The sequence below is a fragment of the Sinocyclocheilus rhinocerous genome, unplaced genomic scaffold (assembly GCF_001515625.1).
Source record: "Sinocyclocheilus rhinocerous isolate Xijiao unplaced genomic scaffold, SAMN03320098_v1.1 scaffold402, whole genome shotgun sequence".
Taxonomy (NCBI): domain Eukaryota; kingdom Metazoa; phylum Chordata; class Actinopteri; order Cypriniformes; family Cyprinidae; genus Sinocyclocheilus; species Sinocyclocheilus rhinocerous.
The window spans coordinates 704,272-718,679 of NW_015626336.1; the positions used below are offsets into that span (position 1 = coordinate 704,272).

The 14,408-nt window shown below is 37.4% G+C and overlaps 2 protein-coding genes across 2 annotated transcripts in view; one reads left to right on the top strand and one right to left on the bottom strand.

The window, feature by feature from the left end:
• The window catches only part of LOC107711371 (dedicator of cytokinesis protein 1-like), a 275,068-nt gene extending 273,238 nt beyond the window's left edge, over positions 1–1,830 (bottom strand). The window contains exon 1 of the mRNA XM_016516364.1: positions 1,637–1,830. Within this exon, the coding sequence (XP_016371850.1) occupies positions 1,637–1,679 (43 nt within the window). The 5' untranslated portion in view covers positions 1,680–1,830. The remainder of the gene's footprint in view (positions 1–1,636) is intronic.
• An 8,850-nt stretch (positions 1,831–10,680) lies between these two features.
• The window catches only part of LOC107711383 (uncharacterized), a 24,419-nt gene continuing 20,691 nt past the window's right edge, over positions 10,681–14,408 (top strand). Inside the window, exons 1-3 of the mRNA XM_016516373.1 lie at positions 10,681–10,769; positions 12,301–12,866; positions 13,821–13,893. Of these exons, the coding sequence (XP_016371859.1) occupies positions 12,309–12,866; positions 13,821–13,893 (631 nt within the window). The 5' untranslated portion in view covers positions 10,681–10,769; positions 12,301–12,308. The remainder of the gene's footprint in view (positions 10,770–12,300; positions 12,867–13,820; positions 13,894–14,408) is intronic.

Below are 14,408 nucleotides of genomic sequence, written 5' to 3' on the forward strand. Positions count from 1 at the left end.
CGAACCGTGCCGTGCCGTACTGAGCCGTACCGAGCCGAGTCGTACCACGCAGTGGAAAAGCGCCATAAGTGAATTTTTGATATATTAACTACAATGGATGTTCAAGGAAACAGTTCAGTTAGAAAACACCAACAGCATCAGCCTGTGAAAGCCCGTTTCTGGCAGGAAATGTTAAAACAAATGTAATTGTGACTTTTTTTTAGGGCTGCACGATAAATCGCATGCGATATTTAACGCGCATCTTGTCAGAAAGCCGGTTCTGTAATCAGCGGTAAATCTCCATCACGTGCGTGCTTTCACATTGAGCAGCATTAACTACACAGAGCCGTTGTTCACTGACAAGCTGCGCAAAAAATCGCGCGAATATGAACGTGGTTTTGCGCAGCTTGCAAAATTCTTCCATTTTGCCGAATCTTGCAATTCTGAGTTTATTCAGAATTGTGAGATAAAAAGTTGCAATTACCTTTTTTAGTTTTTGTTTTTTTATCCCATGGAAAACAAAAACAAGCTTTCACATCATCCAGTGCATTACTTCATGCTTAATCATGCCATGTCAACTCAGGAATGAGGCAGCACAACCAATAGCATGAAAACATTCCAGTCTATCATTGCATACAAGAAGGAAGAAATGCCTTGAAAATACAGTTCAACTTTCCTTTACAGCTGATGTGTCTGATTAACATCTAGTTCTATACATACTTGGCCACATTGTATAGGAACACTGTAGTTTTGTTACTTTCTGATTTTTACAGTAAGTCATAAGGAAGCAGAGAAATAATGTAAGACATGAAATATAGGTAAGCAGTGACTGAAATAATGCTGACCAATGATGCTAACTAATCAGAATGAAGTATTTCAGAGAGTTGAATGCGATATAGGCACAAAATACAAATTATTTTACACAAACAATTGACAAATTTGCTACAAAAAAAGTTTCTAAAACTCCCCAGATATAAACAATTACACGTATATAGTAGCCCAATAAAACGAATTTGTTTACCTCATGCTTCCCACGCCTTTCAACCAATAACTTTGCACGAGTTTTCCAGTCATTAGGGTTAGATACGGAGAGCACTTCAGTTCACTGTGTATCCTCATTTTAGGCCATGTATATTCACTACAGAAATCGTGTGAATGAAAATCTGTGTTTAAATATCCTAACCTTTTCAGGTTATCCGTGACAGTGGGAACGCTGACATATAAACAAAACAATTGGGCGATTGAAAGAAGCAGCGGCGGCTGTAAGAATGTAGCGCGTTCAGAATCTTCCGCGCCAAACACAACGAGCGAAACTTTAGAACATATCAGCGTGAAAAGTTGTTACAAAGTATCAACGCGCGATTAACAATGAGCAACAATGTATCCATGAGCTCCATTCAAGCCGCCGGGCAGGAAGAAACACTGGAACTAGGCGCGTCTGTGTCAATCTCCACCAAAAAAACACTCACATATACACACACATCTCCAAATACACGATAGCGCACTGATTACGCTGACCCACAATCATAAAAAAACACTTCAGCACAGTCCTCCTTCAATAATCCAAACCAGCCGGGAACACAGAGAAACTCTAATCACAATGTCTCCCAAAACTTTTGTAATGGGACATGAAGAAGTTTGGTTCTTCTCTACTCACCTACTCCATACTTCTCCTTCTTCGTGGGCACCCAGCGCGACATCCTCACTGATGAAGGTGTTGTGAGACGCCCGTGAGTGTTGTTGTCGATATTCCAAATATATATCCAGAGTTTTTCCACACACTTTTTCTTTTCTCTGTAGGAGTGGAGAGACTCATCTAGCCGCCATTTTCCACCATCACTGAACTCATGAACCGCGAGGGGAATGAGCAACAATGTATCCATGAGCTCCATTCAAGCCGCCGGGCAGGAAGAAACACTGGAACTAGGCGCGTCTGTGTCAATCTCCACCAAAAAACACTCACATATACACACACACACACATCTCCAAATACACGATAGCGCACTGATTACACTGACCCACAATCATAAAAAAACACTTCAGCACAGTCCTCCTTCAATAATCCAAACCAGCCGGGAACACAGAGAAACTCTAATCACAATGTCTCCCAAAACTTTTGTAATGGGACATGAAGAAGTTTGGTTCTTCTCTACTCACCTACTCCATACTTCTCCTTCTTCGTGGGCACCCAGCGCGACATCCTCACTGATGAAGGTGTTGTGAGACGCCCGTGAGTGTTGTTGTCGATATTCCAAATATATATCCAGAGTTTTTCCACACACTTTTTCTTTTCTCTGTAGGAGTGGAGAGACTCATCTAGCCGCCATTTTCCACCATCACTGAACTCATGAACCGCGAGGGGGAGATATTATGAGAAACTTTTTGTCATGTGGGACACCAGCGTCACCGGACGACCGGTCAGTCCCTCACAAAAAATACCATGGTAACTGCAATTTCAGCCAAAATACCAGAGGAAAGTAAAAGCACTACAACTGGGGTGACTTGGCATAAGTTTCTTCAACACCGGACACTTTTATGTTCCAGGAGTAGATTTTTTTTTATTGAAACTTATTATTATTTCTTATTAGTTATATGAATGTCACATTAAAAATGTCTCATTTATTTTTTGCAACTTTTATTTATTTATTTATTTATTTACGTGTTCCCAACAGGCTTCCAATCTGTAAAAATCTATGGAAATATTAATCATTACGTGTTTAAAAATAACCACTTTAAGTATGTTTTGTATGAAGATCGTTTCCATTTCTACCCAAAACACGACTGTTCCTTTACTGTGGCGTGATTCCCACAATTTGTTATGAAAGAAATTGCGAAAGGAATAGTTCGTGTTTTTGAAAAAAGTCTCTTCTGCTCATCAAAGGCTGCATTTATTTGTTCAAAAATACAGGGAAAACGGTAATATTAAGAAAAATACCTGTTTTCTATTTGAATATATTGTAAAATGCCATTTATGATGCAAAGCTGAATTTTCAGCATCATTACTTCAGGCTTCAGTGTTACGTTTTCCTTCAGAAATCATTCTAATATGCTGATTTGCTGCTCCTGACTCTCTGTGGTCATTAAAAATCCCAGGATGTCTTTCGAAAAGAGTAGAGGTGTGACCTCGGCATCCTGGCCAAATTTGCCCATTGGCCTCTGATCATCATGGCCTCCTAACAATCCCCATATCTGCTGATTGGCTTCATCACTCTGTCTCCTCTCCACCAATAAGCTGGTGTGTGGTGGGCGTTCTGGCGCACTATGGGATGAGGAGAACAATGTAAAGCGCGTTGAATGCCTAGAAAAGCGCTATATAAATGTAATGAATTATTATTATTATTATTATTATTATTATTATTATTATTATTATTATTATATATGCACACATGTATAAAAGCTGAATCTAAACTGAGATCCTTAAGCCACTTTATGATGGCCTACTGTGATGGAGGAGCCCAGATTTTTTGCATTTTGAATGAACCATGATGAAACTCCTTGTAATGTCATTTTCGGTCAATTTCTTATAATGTTTATTTTAACCAGGGTCTAAACAGACAGACTAATCTGTTTTCCACTGCGTCTGTTCCGTTTTTGAGTAAAAAATATTTTTAATCAAAATATGGAAAACAAAATTAACAGCACAGCATGATACATTATGAATCCACTAATACTCATAACGAGACAATTTTCACTGTCATAAATAGCTGCAGACTGTGGCGACTGCTGAAAATTTGATTATGGGGACCAATTAGAAAAGATTGCTCTGGGATACTCTCTCATAGCCACCGACTTCACTTAATTCCTGCTTTTCCAGAGAAATTATCACTCTGTTTGAGGTTAATTGTTGTTTCTGTGAAAGTATGTTGCTTTGCACACAAACCATCCCCAGATGCTTGCAATTAAAGCTGCTCTGTGGGACAAAGACTGTCTTTTGAATCATTACACTATGCTAAACATTCATTTGCCGTTGTGTTTTGTAGCTTGCAGTTAATGTTTTAAGTATTTGATTAAAACAACATTAAAAGAAGCTCCTGCATCCTTTGTGTTCATCTGAAGCTTCGGAGTAAATGTTACAGAAATGTGCTTTCATTGTTAGCCCACAGATACAGTAGATGCCTTTATGAGAACTGAATGATTTATTCTCCTAGAGTATAAGCGCTTTCTGGCCCCACAGCAGGGTGAAGAGGCTGTTTACCATTCATCAGTGTATATATCAGAGTGGTTTAGTGCGGACCCTGTCACATTAAACACCTCTCTCTGGCTCTCTCAGCCTGAAGAATAGAGCTCAAACACTTCATCATCATTACCCAGTGAAACGTCCAGCAGAAAGAGAGATGTTGTAGCTTTTTAGTGGTGTTTGCTAAGCCAAGCACTATTATTATTTTTGCTAAAACTAGCAGATTTATTTTTCTTATGTGAAAGTCACATTAAAAATATATTCTTAATTTAAATTTGCACATTTAAAATGTATTTATGTATTATTATCTTGTCCAACACCCAATCAACAAAAAAACTATGAAACTCCATCATAAAAATATGAATTATTATGTTTAAATAAATCATGATTAAAGAAGTGAAATGATTAATCTAAAATATATTTGTATGACAATTTTTAATATCAAATGTTAGTCAAAGTTATTCTATTAAATTCTACAGCTGTCCTTTAGTTGTGGCGTCACTTCCACCATTAATAAAAGTTTTTTTTAAGTCTACTTTATACTTAACTTGGAAAAAATTACTTTTAAACTATTTTCATATTGAAATTGGTAGTAAATTTGACAAATAATTAGGAAGAAACAGCAAGTAACACATTGAGTTAAATGTAAAAATTTGAAGTAGACAGACTTAAATAGTATTTTTGGTAACACTTAAAGCCTTTATGTGTAATGCATTATAAAGGGTTATTAAAGGGTATAATGCATTATAATTATTCATAATGTGTGTTGTAATACATTATTATTATCTTGTTGTAAATAATTACAACCAATATATAAAATGCGTACTGTAACAATGAATCAATGAGTGTTATAATGTATTAAATGTTGTTACAATTATTCATGAGACTGTACAATGTAATGCATTGTATGGTGCATTATAAGGCATAATTAATGCATTAAAACTACTTTTATAATGCATTATATAAAGGCTTTAAGTAAAGTGTTACTTATAGAACTTATAAAGTGTTTTCTTATAGAAACATACTCCAATAATCCTATTTACAACTTTGAAAAATCCTTTTTACTGTGTAAGAGGACAACAGCATCAACGAAGCGTATAATATGAAATATGTGCCGTAAATAAAGCTAAATATCACAGTTGTATGCATAGATTCTAATCAGGCTTTTACATATGCAAAAAATTTGAAAATACAAACACACACACACACACACACACACATTATATGCAGAAAATTTTACATACACATATATTATATATATATATATATATATATATATATACAGTGGGTACGGCTGAATACTTTCCGTACATATATATATAAACTTTCTTCCAAGATTTGAGAGTTGTAAAAGTGATATTATGATACCTGACTTTTGAGCTTCAAAGAGCATCATGAATATACAGCTTAACATCTCCACGAGAGGAAATAGCATCAAAAGGGTTTGGAATGACATGAGGGGAGTAAATGCTGACAGAAGTTTTGTTTCAGGGTGAATTATTCCTTTAATTGTTCTCCTGTGCCTTTCTTATTTGTTTGCTCTAAGCCTCTGAGACATTTGACAGCTTTAATTAGGAAATCCCTCCGTAAATACAGAGAGTAAGCCATGCTGAGGCATGAGTCACGGCCCAAAGCACCGAGAACAAAACAGCAAATTACCCACTTAAAATTAGAAACAAATACCAAATTGATCACAGGAAAATAATGGCTGGGAATAAACATGAAATAGATGTACAGAGCAGGATAGGGCTGTTTTGATTGTGTGAGTTATACAAGCTTTCATTTCTCTTTTCATTCTCTCTCTCCTCTAATGATGAAGATATTCCTTATTATCAGCAGAAAAATGTTGACGTGTCCCAACATCAGAGGAACGAACCCAACACACACGAGTCTGCCTTTACATGTTTATTTATACTTCATATCAGTCTTCCCCCTAACGAGAACACTTCGCACACTTTCCCTCAGATTCATCATCCGCCTGCAGGGGGCATTGCTTGTTCTGCTCGTTGAGTTCAGAACGACATACTACTATATCTCTGTAGTATGCATACTATGTCTAGTATGCATTAAGTGCCTATACAAAATGTATTTTAAGACTTTAGGATTTACTTTAAGTCTTTATTTCCAAGGTGCCCTGTAATGAGAAGATTTATAGGAACATTTTAGAAGACATTGAACACTGAGCACAATATGCATACTGCAAAAATAGTAAAAAAGTGAAAGTGAAGTGGCCCAGTATGGTGACCCATACTCGGAATTTGTGCTCTGCATTTAACCCATCCAAGTGCACACACACAGTAGTGAACACACACCCGGAGCAGTGGGCAGCCAATGCTGCAGCGCCCGGGGAGCAGTTGGGGGTTCGGTGCCTTGCTCAAGGGTCTCACCTCAGTCATGGTGTTGAGGGTGGAAGAGAGCACTGGACATACACTCCCCCCACCTACAATCCCTGCTGGTACCGAGACTCAAACCTGCGACCTTTGGGATACGAGTCCAACTCTCTAACCATTAGGCCACAACTGCCCCAAGAGCAGTATACAGTGTTTTGTATCAATATATTCTTTATGCATGTAATATTGATCTTTTTAAGACATTTTCTTATTAAAAATATAATTTTTTATTTCCAAGTACGGTACGTAAGATGAGCAGATTTATAGAAAATTTTAGTTAAAATTACACACTGTGCACACACAGTATGCATAAATAATAAAAACAATATGTATAGTATGCATATATTCTTTATGCATGCAATATTTATATTTTAAAGACTGTTTTGCTAAAAATACTAACAAAATATTTTTTATTTTCAAGGTGCCAAGTGATGAAAAGATCTATAGAAATAACTATAAAAATACACACTTTTCACAGTGTTTGCACAATTGTAGCTGAGCTGAATATCTTAAGTAATGTACAGGTTTGCCATGATGCATTGTTTACTGATTGGTATTTGAATATAGAGTTATAGAATAGTATATATTATTAGAGATATTATTAAGACATTATTTTTCTGGGCCTTTTTCTTAGGAGATACATCTGAAGTAAAAGTCAAAATCTTTACTAAGCAAAACACATTTAATGCTACTGATGTGTTGCCAGGATGCATTGTTTACTGATTGGTATTTGAATATAGAGTTATAGAGTTATAGAATAATACATATTATTAGAGATATTATTAAGACATTATTTTTCTGGGCCTTTTTCTTTTGCCAGATTGAGGACAATGAAAGACGACAAGCTTTACACTGTAAGTTGAGGAGTTGATTTGTCTGCATTTTAATGTTCCTTTGCTCATAGAGTTTTTCTAGATAGATGCCGAGGCTTTTTAGGTCGGGTAGAATCTGTGATCTCTGACCTGCTTCATTTGCTGGCTTCCATGGCTGCAATACGTTGTGTTTTCCGCCAACTGGCAACCCGGGGTGTCGAAATTCTGTTGGGTAAATTGGCATTGGGCGGAGTCACATAGACCAAAACAAAAGCAGGCATTCCGACACCAAACGCACATTTCAAAGTAGAATAACTGGCTGTAGCATTGGTTTTCAGAGACAATTATGTGAACTTAGCATGTTTCCTAAATATCTGCAAACATGTATGGTATTTTTATGCTTTAGTACAGCAATAAATAAATAAATACACACAGCAGCACCTTCCAAGAGATCTCACTTGTGATTTCTCTTTCTTACAGGTCAAAGGGCTGTTGATCCTGATCCTGAAGCAGCAGAACGGACGGGCTGTACAGAAAGCCCGGGACAGAGCTTATTCACCCTGAAGATGTGTTTTTGTGGTCTTGAGAGGTCATGTGGGTGTCCCGACACAAACATGAACAACCTCATCATCTGATTCAACGATCACATGTCCTGCTCCAAACCACGGGATAGCAGAAGCTCTGTGTGTGTTACATGATGCGCTTCTAACCCACATCTCAGTATGACTTCAAAAAATTTATTTTGGTGTTTGCATGTGAAAAACTCACTGATGTAAAGCTAGAACAACGTGGTTAGCTGCCAGGGTGTTGCTATGTGGTAGTTATGGTGTCCTGATGGGATTTCTAGTGTGTTACTATGCAATTTGGTGGTTTGTAAGTGTCACATATATTACGCTATCTAATAATCTGATACCTTGACTGTACCATGGTAGTGCCGTAGTATTTTTTTTTAAAGATTTGTTTGCAGTAAACATAAAGCATCACTATTATTATTGCTCATATGTACACTGTAAAAAAAAATCTGTAAAATTTACGGTAAAAAAACGGCAGCTGTGGTTGCCAGAATTTTACAGTAAAAAATATGGTAGCAACATTTGTGACCCTGGACCACAAAACCAGTCACAAGTGTCAATTTTTTTAAATTGAGATTTATACATCATCTGAAAGCTGAATAAGCTTTCCATTGATATATGGTTTGTTAGGATAGGACAATAATGGCTGAGATACAACTATTTGAAATCTGAGGCTGCAAAAATCTAAATATTGAGAAAATTTCCTTTAAAGTTGTCCATGTAAAGTACTTAGCAAAGCATATTACTAATCAAAAATTTGGTTTTGATATATTTACGGTATATCAAAAATATCTTCAAGGAACATGGTCTTTACTTAATATCCTAATGATTTTTGGTATAAAAGAAAAATCTATAAATTTGACACATACAATGTATTGTTGGCTATTGCTACAAATACACCTGTGCTACTTATGACTAGAAAGGACCTCTACAGCCCTGAAAGACAGCGGAGACCAGGACAACTAGATGAGCCCCAGATACAGATCCCCTGTAAAGACCTTGTCTCAGACGACCACCGGGACAAGACCACAGGAACCAGATGATTCCTCTGCACAATGTGACTTTGCTGCAGCCTGAAATTGAACTGCTGGTTTTGTCTGGCCAGAGGAGAACTGGCCCCCCGACTGAGCCTGGTTTCTCCCAAGGTTTTTACTCCATTCTGTCACCGATGGAGTTTTGGTTCCTTGCCGCTGTCGCCTCTGGCCTGTCACCAATGGAGTTTTGGTTCCTTGCCGCTGTCGCCTCTCCTCTTGCTTAGTTGGGGACACTTCATTTCCAGCGATATCGTTGACTTGATTGCAAATGATTGCAAAGATACTATTTAAACTGAACTGAGCTGGATGATGACATCACTGAATTCAATGATGAACTGCCTTTAACTGGAAAATGAGTGTTTACTATTGTCATTTTGCATTATTGACACACTATTTTCCTAATTAATGCTGTTCAGTTGCTTTGACACAATCTGTATTGTTAAAAGCGCTATATAAATAAAGGTGACTTGACTTGACTAGTTTTGTGGTCCAGGGTCACATTTTAGGTTTTATGGTTTTAAATTAAATTTACATTTAAATACCGTAATTTCATTAACTGATATAACGTTAATATACCAACCTATTGAAGTACTGAAATCTGTATTGTACCTTTGTAATACACCGATAACCACCAAAAGCAGGTGATGATAGGAAAGTCACATGATGAACCAAAGCCCATCACAAACAGCTTTTAAATACTAACATATATAGGAGGTGCACAGTGTCATTCACACAAACACTAAACACCATCATGGTAACACACACGGAATGCAATAAACATTAATTTAACAACATTAGCTGTAACATACAACCCTACTGTACAAAACTGATAAGAAAAAACAAAGAAGAAACAGTTATTTCAACAACAACAACAAAAACATCAAATTTGAAATGTAACGCAGGGAATTCTGGGAATGACAATTTACGGTTATTCACTGCAAATTATAGGTTCTTTTTCATTTCCAAAAACGGTATACTACCGTAAAATTACAATGTAATGTCCTATACCAGGGGTGTCCAAACTCGGTCCTGGAGGGCCAGTGTCCTGCAGAGTTTAGCTCCAACTTGTCTCAACACACCTGCCGGGAAGTTTCTAGAATGCCTAGTAAGAGCTTGATTAGCTTGTTCAGGTGTGTCTAATTGGGGTTGGAGCTAAACTCTGCAGGACACCGGCCCTCCAGGACCAAGTTTGGGCACCACTGTCCTATACAGTTTTTCACATATATAGTAGGGGAAAAGTTGGAGCTTTTTGACTAGCAAGCAACTACCTAGCAACCACCCACTCATTAGCTTGTCAAACCACCCACAAAATCCATTGTGGCAGTGAGTTTTGCACTCTCCAAATAGGTTCTAGTTTCCTTTTCCTTTAAAAAAACACTGAAAGAAAAGAAAATGCAAGTAGTACAAAGTATACAGTTTATCCAGATAATGCTTTTTCACTTTAGGTTATCTGTGTTAAACTGCAGACTCCTTTGTGACTACAAGACAAATGTTAAAGGCATCTCTAAGAGTAAACAAAACAATTCCAAGCCAACATGTCCAGGTTGAAAAAGGGGGTATTTACTGGCTGCGAGCAAACACACACTCACACACACTGACACACACATCTCTCTCCCAGTGAAAAATAAAAGTTGTTCTGTAAGTCTTTTGTTCCTTCAGACTAGCACACACATTTATAGTCATGGCTGAGAGGAGATGGCACCAGTGGCCCCTCTTCACACTGTGAGAGAAGGAGACATGGAAGGAAAGCTGGGATTGTCACAGAAGTCAAATTGTGTCATCCTCTTCAGAGCCGTGTGACGCAGGTAAACTGCTCTGCTTACCGTACACGCTGCCATGTCAGCTTGTTGAGTATTGGCTTTTTTAAGTGTGTTTGAGTAGGATTGTATTGACAAAGCAGTCTGAGCTCAATTAGGACGTCACTGTAAAAAATCTATTAAACTATTTGCCAAAAGCAATAGAAAAATCTGAAAGCAGCTCAGAGAATTGACATTTTTAAGGTGTTTTGGTGTATTTTTTACTGAAAAAAGAGTGGATGTACCTGCACGTTGACTTTATGAGAAAACGTAGTGTTCTGAACACTGTGAAACTCAATTAGGGTGTGCGTTCTTGTTCTTAAAGGGATAGTTACCGAAAAATGAAAATTTGATGTTAATTTACTCACCTTCAGGCCATCCAAGGTGTAGGTGCCTTTTTTTTCTTTAGTAAAACAGTAAAGAAGATTTTTAGCTGAGACCATGGTCCTTGGTGATCTATAAAATGCAAGTCAAAGGCTGCCCATTTTTGAGAATAAAAAAGCATATCAGGCAACACAAAATAAATACCCATGGCTCCTGATGATGCATTGAGGTCTTATGAAGCAAAACGATCGGTCTGTGCAAGAAACAAAACATTATTTACAACATTATTGATCCATTAAATCCATAGTTTAGGTACACAGCCCAGAGTTACGTCCATTTTGCAAACAAATCATTTTTTGAACCAGTTCTTTTTAGTGAACTGAATGAACCAGTTCACCAAATTGGACTGAATCGTCCAATGGAAGTTACTCAATCAAAACTCACTTTTAGACATCTGACAGTCACTCTGACTCGAAATGCGACTGATCCTATGATGAATGAACTCATTCAGTGCTTCAGTTCCTCCAACAGTCACTGAACTGAGGAAACAGTTCAACTCGGACGAAGACCGATGAGCCGCTGAAATGCGCATGTGTGAACCGAACACTTTAATGAAGGGACCAAACGAAAGTTTTTATGGTTTCTCTTGGTTTATGTAAAAAGATGAGCTGATGAAGACTAGTTTCTTCACTTTGTATGCTTTGGACAAGTAAAACGTCCACGTTTCACATCATTATTGGGTGCTTTAATAATATAACTGTGTATATGTTACATCATTGCATGATTACAAGCCAGTGAACCAGTGAACCAATTTATTGAAATGAACTGTCCAAAAGAATCAGTTTGTGAACAAGAATCGAATTTCCCCGCTTGCCTGAGGCTCTGGATTACAGGTTATAATGTTGTAAATAATGTTCTCTTTCTTGCTCAGACCAATCGTTTCGCTTCCTAAGACCTCAATATATCATCAGGGGTCATGAGTATTAATTTTGTGTTTCTTGATATGCTTTTTTATTCTCAAAAACGTGCAGCCGCTGACTATTTAACATATTTAATGAATCACAAAGGACCACGGCTTCAGATGAAAATCTTCTTTACTGTTCTACTGAAGAAAATAAGTCACCTACATCTTGACCTGAGGGTCAGTAAATGAACAGCAAAATTTCATTTTTTGGTGAGCTATCCCTTTAAGATCCATTTTCAATGTCTTTCTCAGAGTTTATTATGGAGGACGTGAAGCCTGAGGGCTGGCGGCAGCTACTTCAGCCCCATGGTGCAGCTGGCAAAAACAGCACGAGTCTCCTTCGCAGATCCTCATCATGGAGGAGGCCTGGGGAGCGGGGTTATTATGAGGGCCCCGCAGCGCAAGTGAATGAGCCCCCTTGCGGAGCTCGTCCGCTGAGCTGCATAGAGGGTGGCAGGATGGACAAATGGCTTCAGACACTGGAGAGACTCCAATCACGTTGGCTTCAGAATCAAATACCTCAGTTTGCAGACAGGACGGTATCAATGCCAGTTCTCCCGAATGAGACGGCGGGAAGTAACCCACTATGTCCTGATGTTTCCTCTCTGCGCAGGAGGAATCAGACCCCTAGCGTCTGTCCCAGTGTGTGTGAAAGCTCCTCGAGCAGCCTGGAGTCTGTTCACATTAAAGCTGCTCCTGCTGCAGAAAGAGCTCAGTTCTGCGCTCTCGCTCCAGTTCGCTTCGGCTGGCTGCCCATACAAAGACATGTGATACTGACGGACATCTCTGACAAGCACCATGACAACAGTAGGTGCCAGGTAAGAAAGAATAACAGGAAAGGGAAGTGATGTCACAGCAGGAAGTTTATTTTCAGAGAACATTTTCAGATTAAAAAAAAAAGAACATTTTCAGATTTTTCTGTTGAATTTAAAGCATTTTTCAGTTTTATCTATTTAATTTTTGTTTTTATTTATGTATTTTACATTGATATATTTTTTAAATGATTTCCTTACTTTATAAATACTGTTAGAATTTTTTCAGATAACTTTTTCAGATTTTTTGAATATTCTGCTTCAGAATTTGAAGCATTTTAAAATTTGATTTATTTTCTTTATTTATCTATTGTACATTTATATATATATCTAAAAGTTAAATTTCAGGTGTCCGGTCACTTTTGACCGCGAAGACCATGAATGTGACTCTCAAATGAGGAGAGCACAAGGGTTTTAAGCTTAGTATTTGGACACTTAAAGGAATAGTTCATCCACAAATGATAATTTGCTGACAATGTACTCACCCTTTGGCCATCCAATATATAAATGAGTTTGTTTCCTCATCAGAACTGATGTGGAGATATGTAGTATTACATCACTTGCTCACCAATGGATGCTCTGCAGTGAATGGGTGCCGTCAGAATGAGAGTCCAAACAGCTGATAAAAACATCACAATAATCCACAAGTAATCCACTGTGGACGGCACCCATTCACTGCAGCCCATTGGTGAGTGAAATTTCTCCAAATCTGTTTCCATGAAGAAACAATCTAATCTACTTCTTGGATGGCTTTGAGAGTGAATATATTTTCAGCAAATTTTCATTTTTGGGTGAACTATTTTAAGTCAGACTTGAAATGCATATGAATGTCATTGCATTAGATCAGAAGATATCAAACCAAGCAGCACATGCTTTCAAATACTGCAGGATCTGTTATCTAATGAAATCACATTCATGTTATCTGTTTTTTCTACAACTAAAGTCTGTGTGTTCTTTCAGCAGAAACTGAAGTCTCCCATCACTCCAGTGTTGCTCAGCACTCCTGCCAAACTTAATGGACCAAGACCAAATGGTGCGTATTGACTAAGATGGCATATGAAATTTCTGAATGAACAACTTGGCCGAGGACACCGGTGAATTATATATGGAGGTTTGAGCTTTACACAATGGTGGTATAAAATACCATCTTTAGTAAATTCAGTGAATTGCTTCATGCAGAAATCTAAGTTGTGCATATCATTAATGTTTCTACGGTTGCACTACGAAAGATTTTTGGGGTAAAAAGTGAACAAAATGTACATGAAATAATCAGTGTTCTGTGATATTCTGTGGTAAGATACAATAATGATTTATATTAGGAGCAGTTTGGGTCGGATTTGCTAGGAAATTTCAGGGATATCCTATTTATTATTGCATGATTACATCATGTCCATAAGTGTAGAAAAGAGGGTGATATAATTTTGAGAGGCCTTATTTAAAAAAATTGTTCTTAAGAAAAAAATAAACTTAAACTTCCTAAGGTAAGTTCTTAAATTCTCAAAATAGAAGAATATATATATATATATATATATATATATATATATATAT